Genomic DNA, 16,096 nt, shown 5'->3' on the forward strand with positions numbered 1-16,096 from the left:
AGCAGGGTGATGGGTGGTTCGTTGGTGTGGTGTTGGGTTGTCGGGTTAATTAAGTCCTCACTGAGATTGAGGACCGCTCCCCAGTTATTTTGTTGTTTTATTTTAAATTTAAGTATCTGTACTTGTCCCCTTTGATGGCCTGGGCAGGACTGGGTTCCTTCTTAATCCTCGTTGAGATTGGTGGGTTTTTTGGGGGGGTCTATTTTATAAAGAACTATAGGTGGAAGAGAGTGGAGGTGCATACCGAGGTGGGCTTGGTTAATCCTTGGTAAATCGATTTGTTGGAGAGCGAGGGCGAAATTCTCTGACGCCCCCCCCCCCCCCCCCCCCCCCCCCCGGCAGGGTCGGCGAATCGCCCGGGGGCTGGCGAAAATCCCGCCCCGGCCGTGGCCGGAATTCTCCACCACCCGGGAATTGGCGGGGGTGGGAATTGCGCCGCGCCGATCGGCGTGCCCCCCGTGGCGATTCTCCAGCCCGCGATGGGCCGAAGTCCCGCCGCTGAGCGGTCAATCCCACCGTCGTGATTTCATCCATCTCTGGTGGCGGCGGGATTGGCGGTGTGAGCGGGCCCGCGGGGACCTGGGGGGGTGGGGGGACGCAGGGCAATCGGACCCCGGGGGGGTGCCCCCACGTTGGCCTAGCCCGCGATTGGGGCCCACCGATTGGCGGGTGGGACAATGCCGTGGGGGCACTCTTTTTCTTCCGCCGCCGCCACGGCCTCCACCATGGCGGAGGTGGAAGAGAACCCCCCTACCGCGCATGCGCCGGTGGTGACGTCAGCGGCCGCTGATGCACCGGCGCATGTGTGAACCGGCGAAGGCCTTTGGGCCAGCCCCGACGCCGGGCGTCAAAGGCCGTTGACGGCGGTTTTTGCGGCAGTCGGCGTGGCACCAACCACTCCGGCGCGGGCATAGCCCCATTCTCCGCACCTTTGGGGAGGCCCGACGCTGAAGTGGTTGGCGCCACTCCGCTACGCCGGGACCCCCCGCCCCGCCGGGTAGGGGAGAATCCTGGCCCGAGTATGTATGCCATGTCTCTACACTGTTGGAGCCCTCCCTTCCTTGTGGGGGTGGGTTTGATGGGGGCCTTCCTCCAAGTGGTTTATATGGTGATTTCCTGAGTATCCTTCCCGTTGTTCTTGGGTTTTCCATGTGTAGGCAGTGTTTGTGTCTCTGGTGAGGCAGTGCTGTAGTTTCCCTTAATATCCTGCTTGTGATGGTGAGCAGTGCGGGGTGCTGGCTAATATTCCAAGGTCATCTAGGGCTCAATTCGGGTTCAGTTCCCGTACCAGCCTTCCCGAACAGGCGCCGGACCTGTACCAGCCTCCCCGAACAGGCTCCCCGAACAGGCGCCGGTCCTGTACCAGCCTCCCCGAACAGGCACCGGTCCCGTACCAGCCTCCCCGAACAGGCTCCCCGAACAGGCGCCGGTCCTGTACCAGCCTTCCCGAACAGGCTCCCCGAACAGGCGGCGGTCCCGTACCAGCCTTCCCGAACAGGCTCCCCGAACAGGCACCGGTCCCGTACCAGACTCCCCGAACAGGCTCCCCGAACAGGCTCCCCGAACAGGCTCCCCGAACAGGCGCCAGTCCCGTACCAGACTCCCCGAACAGGCTCCCCGAACAGGCGCCTGTCCCTTACCAGGCTTCCCGAACAGGCGCCTGTCCCTTACCAGGCTTCCCGAACAGGAGCCGGTCCCGTACCAGCCTCCCCGAACAGGCGCCTGTCCTGTACCAGACTCTCCGAACAGGCGCCTGTCCCGTACCATGCTCCCCGAACAGGCGCCTGTCCCGTACCAGCCTCCCCGAACAGGCGCCGGTCCTGTACCAGCCTCCCCGAACAGGCGCCTGTCCTGTACCAGACTCTCCGAACAGGCGCCTGTCCTGTACCAGACTCCCCGAACAGGCTCCCCGAACAGGCGCCTGTCCTGTACCAGACTCTCCGAACAGGCGCCTGTCCTGTACCAGACTCTCCGAACAGGCGCCGGTCCCATGCCAGACTCCCCGAACAGGCTCCCCGAACAGGCGCCTGTCCTGTACCAGACTCTCCGAACAGGCGCCTGTCCCGTACCAGGCTCCCCGAACAGGCGCCAGTCCCCTACCAGCCTCCCCGAGCAGGCGCCTGTCCCGTACCAGCCTCCCCGAACAGGCGCCGTCCCGTACCAGCCTCCCCGAACAGGCGCCGGTCCCGTACCAGCCTCCCCGAACAGGCGCCGGTCCTGTACCAGCCTTCCCGAACAGGCGCCGGTCCCGTACCAGCCTCCCCGAACAGGCGCCGTCCCGTACCAGCCTCCCCGAACAGGCGCCGGTCCCGTACCAGCCTCCCCGAACAGGCTCCCCGAACAGGCTCCCCGAACAGGCTCCCCGAACAGGCGGCGGTCCCGTACCAGCCTCCCCGAACAGGCGCCGGTCCCGTACCAGCCTCCCCGAACAGGCTCCCCGAACAGGCGCCGGTCCCGTACCAGCCTCCCCGAACAGGCTCCCCGAACAGGCGCCTGTCCCGTACCAGCCTCCCCGAACAGGCGCCGGTCCCGTACCAGCCTCCCCGAACAGGCTCCGGTCCCGTACCAGACTCCCCGAACAGCCTCCCCGAACAGGCTCCCCGAACAGGCGCCGGTCCCGTACCAGCCTCCCCGAACAGCCTCCCCGAACAGGCTCCCCGAACAGGCTCCCCGAACAGGCTCCCCGAACAGGCTCCCCGAACAGGCGCCGGTCCCGTACCAGCCTCCCCGAACAGGCTCCCCGAACAGGCGCCGGTCCCGTACCAGCCTCCCCGAACAGCCTCCCCGAACAGGCGCCGGTCCCGTACCAGCCTCCCCGAACAGGCTCCCCGAACAGGCGCCGGTCCCGTACCAGCCTCTCCGAACAGGCGCTGGTCCTGTACCAGCCTCCCCGAACAGGCACCGGTCCCGTACCAGCCTCCCCGAACAGGCTCCCCGAACAGGCGCCGGTCCCGTACCAGACTCTCCGAACAGGCGCCTGTCCCGTACCAGCCTCTCCGAACAGGCACCGGTCCTGTACCAGACTCTCCGAACAGGCACCGGTCCTGGACCAGCCTCCCCGAACAGGCGCCGTCCCGTACCAGCCTCCCCGAACAGGCGCCGGTCCTGTACCAGCCTCCCCGAACAGGCTCCCCGAACAGGCGCCGGTCCTGTACCAGCCTCCCCGAACAGGCTCCCCGAACAGGCGCCGTCCCGTACCAGCCTCCCCGAACAGGCGCCGGTCCTGTACCAGCCTCCCCGAACAGGCTCCCCGAACAGGCGCCGGTCCCGTACCAGCCTCCCCGAACAGGCTCCCCGAACAGGCGCCGGTCCCCTACCAGCCTCCCCGAACAGGCGCCGGTCCCGTACCAGCCTCCCCGAACAGGCGCCTGTCCCGTACCAGCCTCCCCGAACAGGCACCGGTCCCGTACCAGCCTTCCCGAACAGGCGCCTGTCCCGTACCAGCCTCCCCGAACAGGCTTCCCGAACAGGCACCGGTCCCGAACAGCCTCCCCGAACAGGCGCCTGTCCCGTACCAGCCTCCCCGAACAGGCTTCCCGAACAGGCACCGGTCCCGTACCAGCCTCCCCGAACAGGCGCCTGTCCCGTACCAGCCTCCCCGAACAGGCTCCCCGAACAGGCACCGGTCCCCTACCAGCCTCCCCGAACAGGCGGCGGTCCCGTACCAGCCTCCCCGAACAGGCGCCGTCCCGTACCAGCCTCCCCGAACAGGCACCGGTCCCGTACCAGCCTCCCCGAACAGGCTCCCCGAACAGGCGCCGGTCCCGTACCAGCCTCCCCGAACAGGCGACGGAATGTGGCGACTAGGGGCTTTTCACAGTAACTTCATTGAAGCCTACTCGTGCCAATAAGCGATTATTATTATTATGGCATTCTTCACTTTGTTTTTTTTTTTGCAGTTTTCAAGCCTGGAGGGAAGATGGGAGGGGAGGGAGAGAGATAATAGAAGAATAGAAGGATAGTCAGAGAGATTAAATGACACAAGGGGTGATGAAACAAAGCAAAAAGAAGTCATAATAGGACAAGTTAAGAAACAAAAGAAGTGTCTTGAGGACGTGTAAATGGGAATGGCAGAATCATCACCAACATCTACTGTGCAAATGAGAAAAAGAGAACAAGTTATAATTTGAAATTGTTGAACTTGAGTCTGGAAGGCTGTAAAGTGCCTGGTCGAAAGAGCAGTAGCTGTTCCCAAGCTTGTGATGAGCTCCATTGATGTGGCGGAGGACGTTGAAGACAAAAAAGTCAGGGTGGGGCAGATAGTTAAAATGAGAAGCCATCAGCAGCTTGGGATCACATTGATGGGCTGAAAGAGGTATTCAGCAAAGTGATTGCCCTATCTGCATTTGATCTTCCCAGTGTAGTGGGGATGGCACACATTGCGTGTTCTCTACTCTCGGGCAGTCCCTCATGGTCGAGGATAACTTGCTTCCATCCCGGGAGGTGTCTGAATCCGGGATCCGTTGACTATGCCACAGGTTTGGCAGGTGGTGTTTGATGAGGTGGGTGGGTAGGGCGCTCTGGGTTCCGTGCTCTTTGCGCTGTTTACACTTGGCCTACGCGTGCTCTACCTTGCGACGCTCGAGGTGATGGCCACCTTCGCAAATGCTTCCTCTTCAGTTTGTGTGTTCTAAGGCATGCAATTCCCACATGTCGATTGCATTTATCAGAGCATTTTAGAGTCCTCGTAGCGTTTCCTCTGCCCTCCAAGTGACCACTGGCTATTGCGGAGCTCGGAGTAGGGCACTTGTTCGGGCATACGGACAATGTGACTGGCCCATCACAACTGGTCGAACGTGACCAATGCCTCGATACTGGCCTGGGAGAAGATGTGACCAATGCCTTGATACTGGCCTGGGAGAGGATGTGACCAATGCCTCGATACTGGCCTGGGAGAGGATGTGACCAATGCCTCGATACTGGCCTGGGACAGGATGTGACCAATGCCTCGATACTGGCCTGGGAGAAGATGTGACCAATGCCTCGATACTGGCCTGGGAGAGGATGTGACCAATGCCTCGATACTGGCCTGGGACAGGATGTGACCAATGCCTCGATACTGGCCTGGGAGAGGATGTGACCAATGCTTCGATACTGGCCTGGGAGAGGATGTGACCAATGCCTCGATACTGGCCTGGGACAGGATGTGACCAATGCCTCGATACTGGCCTGGGAGAGGATGTGACCAATGCCTCGATACTGGCCTGGGAGAGGATGTGACCAATGCCTCGATACTGGCCTGGGAGAGGATGTGACCAATGCCTCGATACTGGCCTGGGACAGGATGTGACCAATGCCTCGATACTGGCCTGGGAGAGGATGTGACTAATGCCTCGATACTGGCCTGGGAGAGGATGTGACTAATGCCTCGATACTGGCCTGGGAGAAGATGTGACCAATGCCTCGATACTGGCCTGGGAGAAGATGTGACCAATGCCTCGATACTGGCCTGGGAGAGGATGTGACCAATGCCTCGATACTGGCCTGGGAGAGGATGTGACCAATGCCTCGATACTGGCCTGGGAGAGGATGTGACCAATGCTTCGATACTGGCCTGGGAGAGGATGTGACCAATGCCTCGATACTGGCCTGGGAGAGGATGTGACCAATGCCTCGATACTGGCCTGGGAGAGGATGTGACCAATGCCTCGATACTGGCCTGGGAGAAGATGTGACCAATGCCTCGATACTGGCCTGGGAGAAGATGTGACCAATGCCTCGATACTGGCCTGGGAGAGGATGTGACCAATGCCTCGATACTGGCCTGGGAGAGGATGTGACCAGTGCCTCGATACAGGCCTGGGAGAGGATGTGACCAATGCTTCGATACTGGCCTGGGAGAGGATGTGACCAGTGCCTCGATACTGGCCTGGGAGAGGATGTGACCAATGCTTCGATACTGGCCTGGGAGAAGATGTGACCAATGCCTCGATACTGGCCTGGGAGAGGATGCACACGTTGGTACGTTTATCCTACCGGTGGATTGGCAGGATTTTGTGGAGACAACATTGGTGATATCTCTCCAGGGATTTGAGGTGTCTGCTGTACATTGTCCATGTTTCCGATGCATACAGGAGAGCGGGGACCATAGCTGCTCTGTAGACCATGCGTTTGGTGCTGAGTTTGATGACTCGGTCTTCAAACACTCTGTTCCTCAGCTGTTGGGCAAGTGGGAGGAGGAGCTAGGTGAGGAGTTGGAAGCGGGTCTGTGGGCAGAGGCCCTGGGCAGGGTTAATTCCTCCTCATCATGTGCCAGGCTCAGTCTAATTCAATTTAAGGTGGTCCACCGGGCACACATGACGGCAGCGAGAATGAGCAAGTTTTTTGGGGTAGAAGACAGATGTATGAGGTGCAAGGGCAGCCCTGCAAACCATGTCCACATGTTTTGGGCATGCCCGGAGCTTAGAGTGTTCTGGCAAGGGTTCGCGAGGGCAATGTCCAAGGTGCTTAACACACGGGTGGTGCCATGTCCAGAGATAGCGATCTTTGGAGTGTCAGAAGACCCGGGAGTTTAAGGGGTGAAAGAGGCTGACGTCTTGGCCTTTGCCTCCCTAGTAGCCCGGCGATGGATTTTATTAATGTGGAGGGACTCGAAGCCCCCGAGTGTAGAGACTTGGTTTACCGACATGGCTGGGTTTCTCAGCCTCGAGAAAATAAAGTTTACCTTAAGAGGGTCTACGCTAGGGTTCTCTCGGAGGTGGCAGCCGTTCGTCGACTTTCTCGGGGAAAATTTAAATGTCAGCAGCAGCAGCAATCTTGGGGGGGGGGGGGGGGGGGGGGGAGTGCTTCATTGGGATGGTGTGGGAAGACTGGGTTGCGTGGGATGATGTCTATTTAATTGTTATTGTATATTCTCTTTTTGCACTATGTTAATGTTCACTCTAGTTTGTTTTGTTATTATTGTTATACTGTTTTATTATGAAAAATTCTGCAAAACCTTAATAAAAATACTTTTTCAAAAAAACACACTGTTCCTCAGGCGTCCGAAGACAGCACTGGGGCTTTGGAGACGATGTTGGATTTCATCGTCAGTATCTGCTCGCACCAAGCGGAGGCTCCCTAGGGATGGAAAATGATCCACATTGTCCAGGGCTCACTGTGGATCTTGATGGTCGGGGGTGGGGGGTAAGCAGGAGTGGGCTCATACAGGGCCTTTGTTTTCTGGATGTTTAGTCTGAGGCCCATTCTCTCGTATGCCTCGGTGAATGTGTGGGCGATGATTTGCGGCTCAGCCTCTGAGTGTGTGCATACACAGTGTCGTCTGCATACCGCAGCTTCCAAAGTCAGATCGGCCTTCCTGAAAGTGAAACCTCGGAAGGCGACGTGCCCGGACGGGATCCCTGGTCGTACACTCAGAGCCTGCACAGACCAGCAGGCAGAGGTATTCACAGACATCTTTAACCTGTCCCTACTCCACTCCGAGGTCCCCACCTGCTTCAGGAAGACCACCATCATACTGGTACCAAAGAAGAACCAGGCAGAGTACCTCAATGACTACCGCCCGGTGGCCCTGACATCAGTCATAATGAAGTGCTTCGAGAGGCTGATCATGAAGTGCATCACCTCCATACTCACGGAACGCCTTGACCCACTTCAATTCGCATACCGTCGCAACCGGTCCACATCAGACGCCATTTCCCTGGCCCTACACTTATCCCTACAACAAGGACTCCTACATCGGACTCTTATTTATTGACTACAGCTCCGCCTTCAACATCATAATCCCAGCCATGCTCATATCAAAGCTCCAAAACCTAGGACTTGGCTCTCCACTTTGCAACTGGATCCTTGACTTTCTGACCAACAGACCACAGTCAGTAAGAATGAACACCAACACCTCCTCCACAATAGTCCTCAATACCGGTGCCCCGCAAGGCTGCGTACTTAGCCCCTTACTGTACTCCCTGTGCACACATGACTGCGTAGCAAAACTTGGTTCCAACTCCATCTACAAGTTTGCTGACGATATGACCATAGTGGGCCGGATCTCGAATAACGACAAGTCAGAATACAGGAGGGAGATAGAGAACCTAGTGGAGTGGTGTAACGACAACAATCTCTCCCTCAATGCCAGCAAAACTAAAGAGCTGGTCATTGACTTCAGGAAGCAAAGTACTGTACACACCCCTGTCAGCATCAACGGGGCCGAGGTGGAGATGGTTAGCAGTTTCAAATTCCTTGGGGTGCACATCACCAAAAATCTGTCCTGGTCCACTCACGTCGACGCTATCACCAAGAAAGCACAACAGCGCCTATGCTTCCTCAGGAAACGTAAGGAAATTCGGCATGTCCACATTAACCCTTACCAACTTTTAAAGATGCACTATAGAAAGCATCCTATCGGGCTGCATCACAGCCTGGTATGGCAACTGCTCGGCCCAGGACAGCAAGGAACTTCAGAGAGTCGTGAATACCGCCCAGTCCATCACACAAACCTGCCTCCCATCCATGGACTCCATCTACACCTCCTGCTGCCTGGGGAAAGCGGGCAGCATAATCAAAGACCCCCTCCCACCCGGCTTACTCACTTTTCCAACTTCTTCCATCGGGCAGGAGATTCAGAAGTCTGAGAACACGCACGAACAGACTCAAAAACAGCTTCTTCCCCACTGTCACCAGACTCCTAAATGACCCTCTTATTGACTGACCTCATTAACACTACACCCTGTGTGCTTCATCCGATGCCGGTGCTTATGTAGTTACATTGTATATCTTGTGTTGCCCTGTTATGTATTTTCTTGTATTTTGTTGAATTTTGTTTAATTCCCTTTTCTTCCCATGCACTGAATGACCTGTTCAGCTGCTTGCAGAAAAATACTTTTCACTGTACCTCGGTACACGTTCCAATAAACAAATCCAATCCAATCCAATCCAGCTCGATGTCAGAGGTTGCAAAGTTCTTGGACTGGACGCGTGAACATTTCCCGCGTGTCCGGTAGGTTAGCTCCACTCCAGCGGAGAGCTTCAGGGTGATGGTGTGGAGAGTTGCTACAAGGAAGATAGAGAAGAGCTTTGGTGCGATGTCGCAACCCTGTTTGACCCCAGTTTGCACACGTATTGGGTCTGTGGTCGTTCCATTGGTGAGGATCACAGCTTGCATGTCATAGTGGAGCAGGCAGAGAATGGTGCCGAACTTCTGCGGGCAGTCGAATTTGAGGAGGATGTTCACAATTCCTCACAGTTGAGAGAGTCAAAGACCTTTGCGTGATCTTCCGGGGTGGATGGGGGGGAATTCCCTCTCACGGGTTTTTGTGGCCATAATGGAATTTGCACCCACAGCGAATGGGTCCCCTCAATCTCGCCCATTGTCTGGGAGGGGGGAGGGTGAGAGCAGTTACGGGGAATGGAATCACCATTCCCTGTGATGGGGAATCCTCAGGGGATTCCATACCAGCACTCCTTTTTTTTTAATAAACATTTTATTGAGGTATTTCTTTGGCATTGTAACAGCTACAAAATCAACAGTGTACATAACAAGGAAAATATAAACATAGTGGAAGTACCGCCTCTCTCTCCCACAGGTCCTCATACCAGCACTCCTGATATGCCATGCTTCATCTTCAGCCAAGGATACACAATCATGAAAAACACCATTATAATCAGCGCTGTACCCTATCTTTGCCGCACACTTTTCTGAGGACTGATCGCTGGACTGCGTATGGATGTGGAGATATAACCAAGCACAACTTTCTTCATTGAGACAAACCCTGATATCAATACCAGCCTGTATCTGGGAATGGGAAACTGTCTGAATTCAGCCAGTCGGACAGCGTTGGAGACCATCCTGCTTGTGCTCACGTTTTGGAAGAGTGATTCAGTTGGTTCCCTTGCTCTTTCTCCATAGCCCTGCAAATGCTTCCTATACCCATATACATCCCACTTCAAACAGGCAGCCCCGATGTGACCATGCACACGAGCTGTGAAGCAGACCGTTGTTCACTCCATCAAGCCTGTTCCATTTGGTCTGTGTATGGTTATTGCATCATGGACCTGGTGATCTCTTACTTTAAGGGTACTAAGCTCTTTAAGCTTGCCATGTAAAACAAACTATAATTAACATTAATGTCGCTATAGCCTTCTATTTTCCCTTTCTCAATGGGAGTTTGGTGTAGCAAATTATTGAGGGGTATGAGGCAGCTATTGCTATCCTCACAGAAAGGCATGTATTAACCCAGCAGGTTTACATTGTAGCTGTTGGTAACTTGCAGTTAAGGGTAAATGATAGTTGTAGAATTTTCACTCTGCTTGTGCAGCATTCAATTTCAGAAATCCAGCGTTTAGTCTTTTTTATATCGATGTCAATTTGCTAAACATATTCAGGACATGTCGGGACCTTTGTGCAGCCACTGCTGAGGCCTCAGTACAAACCCCTCGTGCACTAGTGGAGAGACAGAAACGATGCTGCACATTTCCGAGGAGTGTCCCCTCTACAGACTTAGTGGCAGAATAATCATCTTAAATCCAGCTCACGGGGAGGCGGTTGTTTGGCTCTGGGATTCGCATTTGTTAAATAAATGTTTAGATGTGTTGTATATAGTTATGAATCATTTGAAGCCTTTTCAGCTCGGTTTTTTTTGACTTGTGTTGTAGGCTAAATGAATTTGAAGAGACACCAACTAGCCAGTTAACAATCGATGAGTTTATGAAGATCGATTTGGAGGAAGAGTGTGACCCACCTTCATTCACAGCTGGGAAGAGAAAGATTAGACTACAGCAGGTAACCATGTAAATAATCAGAAGACCCAGGAACGTGTAGCAAGAGAGTGGTGTCTCTGACAAAGTTATTTTTAATTCTTTCTCCAATTTTTTCATTTTTCTTTACTCCATTGCTGAAGATGTGGACTCTTGATGGGGTATGCTTCCCCAGCAATCAACTCTTCTCAAGTACCTCGCCCCCAAATGCCTTTCTTTGTGTGAGAGCTGTTTGATCATAGGACCATCACAGCTTAGCCAAGTCTTTGTCAACACTCGCCTAATGTCAACACTAGCCTTTTCTGCAGGTGTCAGTAGATAATCTTGCCTGTGCTGGCTCAATGAAGGAGACATCCAGTTGGTTCCACTCCCTCTCTCTGTTCTCTCACTGAACGCAGCAAATTGTTCCATTTTCCAGGAATTCATTCAATTCCATTTTGAAAGTTACTATTGAATCTGCTTCCACTTCCTGGTCAGGCATCACAATCCAGATCATAGCTTGCTGTATATAAAACCAGCATGGACTGGTTGGACTGAGTGGCCTGTCTCTGCTCCGTATATATCCCAAAATATCCTTGTTTTCCCCCCAATACTGAGGCCAGTGATCTTAAATCTGTGCACTCTTGTTTCCGAGCCTTTTGCCACAGGAAACCGTTTCACTGTCTTTATTCTAACAAATGCCTCATCATTTTGAACGCCTCTATTAAATCTTCCCTCAACGTTTTCTGCTGCAAAGAAAACAACCCCAGCCCCTCTTGTCTGTCTCCACTGAGTGTTTGACTCAGTATCACGTCATGGTTTTCACCATCAGGGACGCCTTGCTTTTTATTTTAAAAGCAAAATCTCAACACATGGACCAGAAATAGAGGCATGCTGTGCAGCAACACCTCCCATTGGATCAATAACAGCAGAGATTAGTAACAGGAAATGGTCAAGTTACTTCTCTACTGAAAATAATTATCTTTTTAAAAATTCATGTCAGCATACCTGGTTCTAAAGACTCTATGTGGAAGTTATCTTACCTGCATTTCGACTCTGGACCCCTTGCAGTCTCATGGCTTCAGGTTAAACATGGGCAAGGAAACCTCCCACCGGCCACCATCAGCTGATGAATCAGTACTCCTCCATGTTGAACACCACTTGGAGGAAGCATTGATGGCAAAGGTGCAGGATATACTCTGGGCAGAACACTTCAATGTCCATCACCAAGAGGGGCTTGATAATACCACCACTGGCCGGGTCTTAAAGGATATAGCTGCTAGACTGGGACTTAGAGTTTACTTGCCACCCTCCTTAGAGTTTACTTCTGGATTAAATGAAAATGCAATGGTTTCCTCTGCATGTAGCCTGGTATAACCACAGATTATAACCAAGGGAAGCGGTTGCATTGTGGTATTTACTGGGCTAGTAATCCAGCGACCCAGGATAATGACCTGGGTTCAAATTCCACCACGGCAGGTGGGGGAATTTAAACTCAATAAAATATCTAGAATTACAAGTTGAATAGTGACCATGAAACCATGGTTGATTGTTGTAAAAACCCATCTGGTTCACTAATGTCCTTTATGGAAGGAAATCTGCCAACCTTACCCGGTCTGGCCTACACGTGACTCCAGACCCCACAGCAATGTGATTGACTCTGAAATGGCCGAGTGAGACACTCAGTTCTGTTCAACCACGATGCAAACACAAAAATGGAATGAATCCGGACGGACCACCCGGCATTGACCCAGGCACCGGAAACAACGGCAAACCCAGCCCTGCCGACCCTGCAAAGTCCTTCTTACTAACATCTGGGAGCTTGTGCCAAAGTTGGGAGAGCTAGAGTTGGGAGTCTCACTGACTCGTCAACCAAAAGCCTGACATAGTCATACTCACAGAATCATAGCTTACAGACAATGTCCCAGACCTCACTATCACCATTCCTGGGTATGTCCTGTCTCACCGGCAGGACAGACCCAGCGAGGTGGCAGCACAGTGGTATACAGTCGGGAGGGAGTTTCCCTGGGAATCCTCAACATCTGCTCTGGACCCCATGAAGTCTCCTGGCTTCAGGATAAACATGGGCAAGGAAACCTCTGGCTGATTACCATCAGCTGAGGAATCAGCACTCCTCCATGTTGGTTATCACTTGGAGGAAGCATTGAGGATGGCAAGAGCGCAGAACATGCTCTGGGTGGGGGACTTCAGTGTCCATTACCAAGAGTGGCTCGGTAGTACCACCACAGACTGAGCTGGCCGGGTCCTAAAGGACAATAGCTGCTATATTGGGACTGCAGCAGGTGGTGAGGGAACCAACAAGAGGGAAAAACATACTTAACCTCATCCTCACCAATCTGACTGCTGTAGATGCATCTGTCCATGACAGTATCGGTAGAAGTGACCACCCGGCAGCACGGTGGCCTAGTGGTTAGCACAACCGCCTCACGGCGCTGAGGTCCCAGGTTCGATCCCGGCCCTGGGTCACTGTCCGTGTGGAGTTTGCACATTCTCCCCGTGTCTGCGTGGGTTTCGCCCCCACAACCCAAAAATGTGCAGAGTAGGTGGATTGGCCACGCTAAATTGCCCCTTAATTGGAAAAAATAATTGGGTAATCTAAATTTATAAAAAAAAAGAGAAGTGACCACCGCACAGTCCTTGTGGAGACAAAGTCATGTCCTCACATTGAGGATACCCTCCATTGTGTTGTGTGGCATTATCACCGTGCTAAATGGGATAGACTTCAAACAGATCTAGCAGCTCAAGACTGGACATCCATGAGGCGCTGTGGGCCATCAGCAGCAGCAGAATTGTATTCAACCATAATCTGCAACCTCATGGCCCGGCATATCCCCCACTCTACCATTATCACCAAGCCGGGGGATCAACCCTGGCTCAATGAAGAGTGCAGGAGAGCAAACGAGGAACAACATCAGGCATACCGAAAAATTAAGTGTCAGCCTGGTGAAGCTAAAACACCTGAGTGCCAAACAGCATGAGCAACAAGTAATAGACAGAGCGAAGCGATTCCACAACAAACACATCAGATCTAAGCTCTGCAGTCCTGCCACATCCAGCCGTGAATGGTGGTGGACAATTAAACAACTCACTGGAGGAGGAGGCTCCACAAATATCTCCATCCTCATTGATGGAGGGGCCCAGCACATCTGTGCAAAAGACACGGCCGAGGCATTCGCAACAATCTTCAGCCAGAAGTGCCGAGTGGATGATCAATCTCGGTCTCCTCCGGAGGTCCCCAGCATTACAGATTCAGTCTTCAGCCAATACAATTCACTCTATGTGATATTAAGAAATGGCTGAAGGCACTGGACATTGCAAAGACAATGGCCCTGACAATATTCCGGCAATACTATTCAAGACTTGTGCTCCAGAGCTTGCCGCACCTCTAGCCAAGCTGTTCCAATACGGCTGCAACATTGGCATCTATCCGGCAATGTGGAAAATCGCCCAGGTGTGTCCTGTACACAAGAAACAGGACAAATCCAACCCAGCCAATTGCAGCCCTATCAGTCTACTCTCCATCACCAGCAAAGTGATGGGAGGGGGTCATCAACAGTACTATCAAGGGGCACTTACTCAGCAATAACCTGCTCACAGAGCCATACCTGGCACAAAGGAAGATGGTTGTGGTGGTTGGAGGTCAATCATCTCAGCTCCAGGACATCACTGCAGGAGTTCCTCAGGGTCGTGTCATAGGCCCAACCAGCTGCTTCATCAATGACACATCAGATCTAAGATCGTCCATCCAAAGATCAGAACTGGGGATGTTTGTGGATCCACAATGTTCAGCACCATTCGTCACTCCTCAGATAATGAAGCAGTCCATGTACAAATGCAGCAAGACCTGGACAATATCCAGGCTTGAGCTGACAAATGGCCAGTTACATTCCTGCCACACAGGTGCCAGGCAATGACCATTTCCTACAAGAGAGGATTTAGCCATCGCTCTTTGACATTCAATGGCATTACCATCACTGAATCCCCCACAATCAACATCCTGGGAGTTACCATTGATCAGAAACTGAACTGGAATAGCCATATTAATACTGTGGCTACCAGGGGGCGACACGACCGTGTAGTGGTTAGCATTGCTGCCTATGACACTGAGGACCCGGGTTCGATCCTGGCCCCTGGTCACTGTCTGTGTGGAGTTTGAACATTCTCTTCGTGGCTGTGTAGGTTTCATCCCCACAACCTGAAGATGTGCAACATCGGTGGATTGGCCACTAAATTGTCCCATAATTGGGAAAAAAATAATTGGGTACTCTTAAATTTTTATTTTTTAAAAATACTGTGGCTGCAAGAACAGGTCAAAGGCTAGGAATCTTGTGGCCGGAACTCACCTCTTGATCCCCCAAAACCTATCCACCATCTACAAGGCACAAGTCAGGAGTGTAATGGAATACTCTCCACTTGCCTGGATGAATGCAGCTCCATCAGCACTCAAGCTCAACACCATCTAGGACAAGGCAGCCCGTTTGATTGTTGTCCCCTTCCACAAACATTCAATCCCTCTACCACGATAATAGTGGCAGCCGTGTGTACCGTCTACAAGATGCACTGCAGTAACTCACCAAAGTTCCTCAGACAGCACCTTCCAAACCCACGACCACTAACATCTAGAAGAGCAAGAGCAGCAGATACCTGGGAACCCCACCACCTGGAGCTTCCCCTCCAAGTCACTCACCATCCTGACTGGGAAATAAATCGGCCGCCCCTTCACTGTCGCTGGGTCAAAATCCTGGATCTCCCTCCCTAACAGCACGGTGGGTTAACCTACACCTCAGGGACTCAGTGTTTCAAGAAGGCAGCTCACTGCCACCTTCTGAAGGGCAGGAAGGTGTAGGGATGGACAATAAATGTTGGCCTGACCAGCGATGCTCACATCCGGTAAATGAATTTTTAAAAAGTTAGGCAGCACGGTGGCACAGTGGTTAGCACTGTTGCCCCACGGCACCGAGGTCCCAGGTTTGACCCTGACTCTGGGTCACTGTCTGTGTGGCGTTTGCACATTCTCCCTGTGTTTGCGTGGGTCTCACCCCCACATCGCAAAGATCTGCAGGGTAGGTCAATTGGCCACGCTAAATTGCCCCTTAATTGGAAAAAAATAATTAGGTACTCTTAAATTTAAAAAAATAAATAAATAAAAAGAATTTTTTTAAAAAGGTGAAACTTGCTAACTGCAGGAAGTTGAACTCAAAGCATGACGAGGGATGATTTCCTTTTTCAAAATAATGGTGGAAAAGTGAATTTGTTTCAAGAGTTTTCTCTGCCTTTCACCTGGCTCCTAAATGGCATCACTGGTAGAAAGATAGAGAAGGAAGGACTTGCGTCCTTCTAACGTCCTTCACCAACTCAGGACATCCCAAAGAGTTTCACAGGCAATAATGTACTGTTGAAATTT

At 52.8% G+C, this 16,096-nt stretch overlaps 1 protein-coding gene across 4 annotated transcripts in view; it reads left to right on the forward strand.

The window, feature by feature from the left end:
* The window catches only part of brf1b (BRF1 RNA polymerase III transcription initiation factor subunit b), a 458,569-nt gene that overhangs the window by 253,394 nt on the left and 189,079 nt on the right, over positions 1-16,096 (forward strand). For all 4 annotated transcript variants that reach the window (XR_005463757.1, XM_038822063.1, XM_038822086.1 and 1 more), the window contains one exon: positions 10,591-10,717. Coding sequence is in view for 3 of the 4 variants with exons in the window: in XM_038822063.1 (XP_038677991.1) it covers positions 10,591-10,717 (127 nt within the window). In the remaining variant the exon portion in view is untranslated. The remainder of the gene's footprint in view (positions 1-10,590; positions 10,718-16,096) is intronic.

This window comes from Scyliorhinus canicula, chromosome 2 (assembly GCF_902713615.1).
Source record: "Scyliorhinus canicula chromosome 2, sScyCan1.1, whole genome shotgun sequence".
In the NCBI taxonomy this organism is placed as follows: Eukaryota; Metazoa; Chordata; class Chondrichthyes; order Carcharhiniformes; family Scyliorhinidae; genus Scyliorhinus; species Scyliorhinus canicula.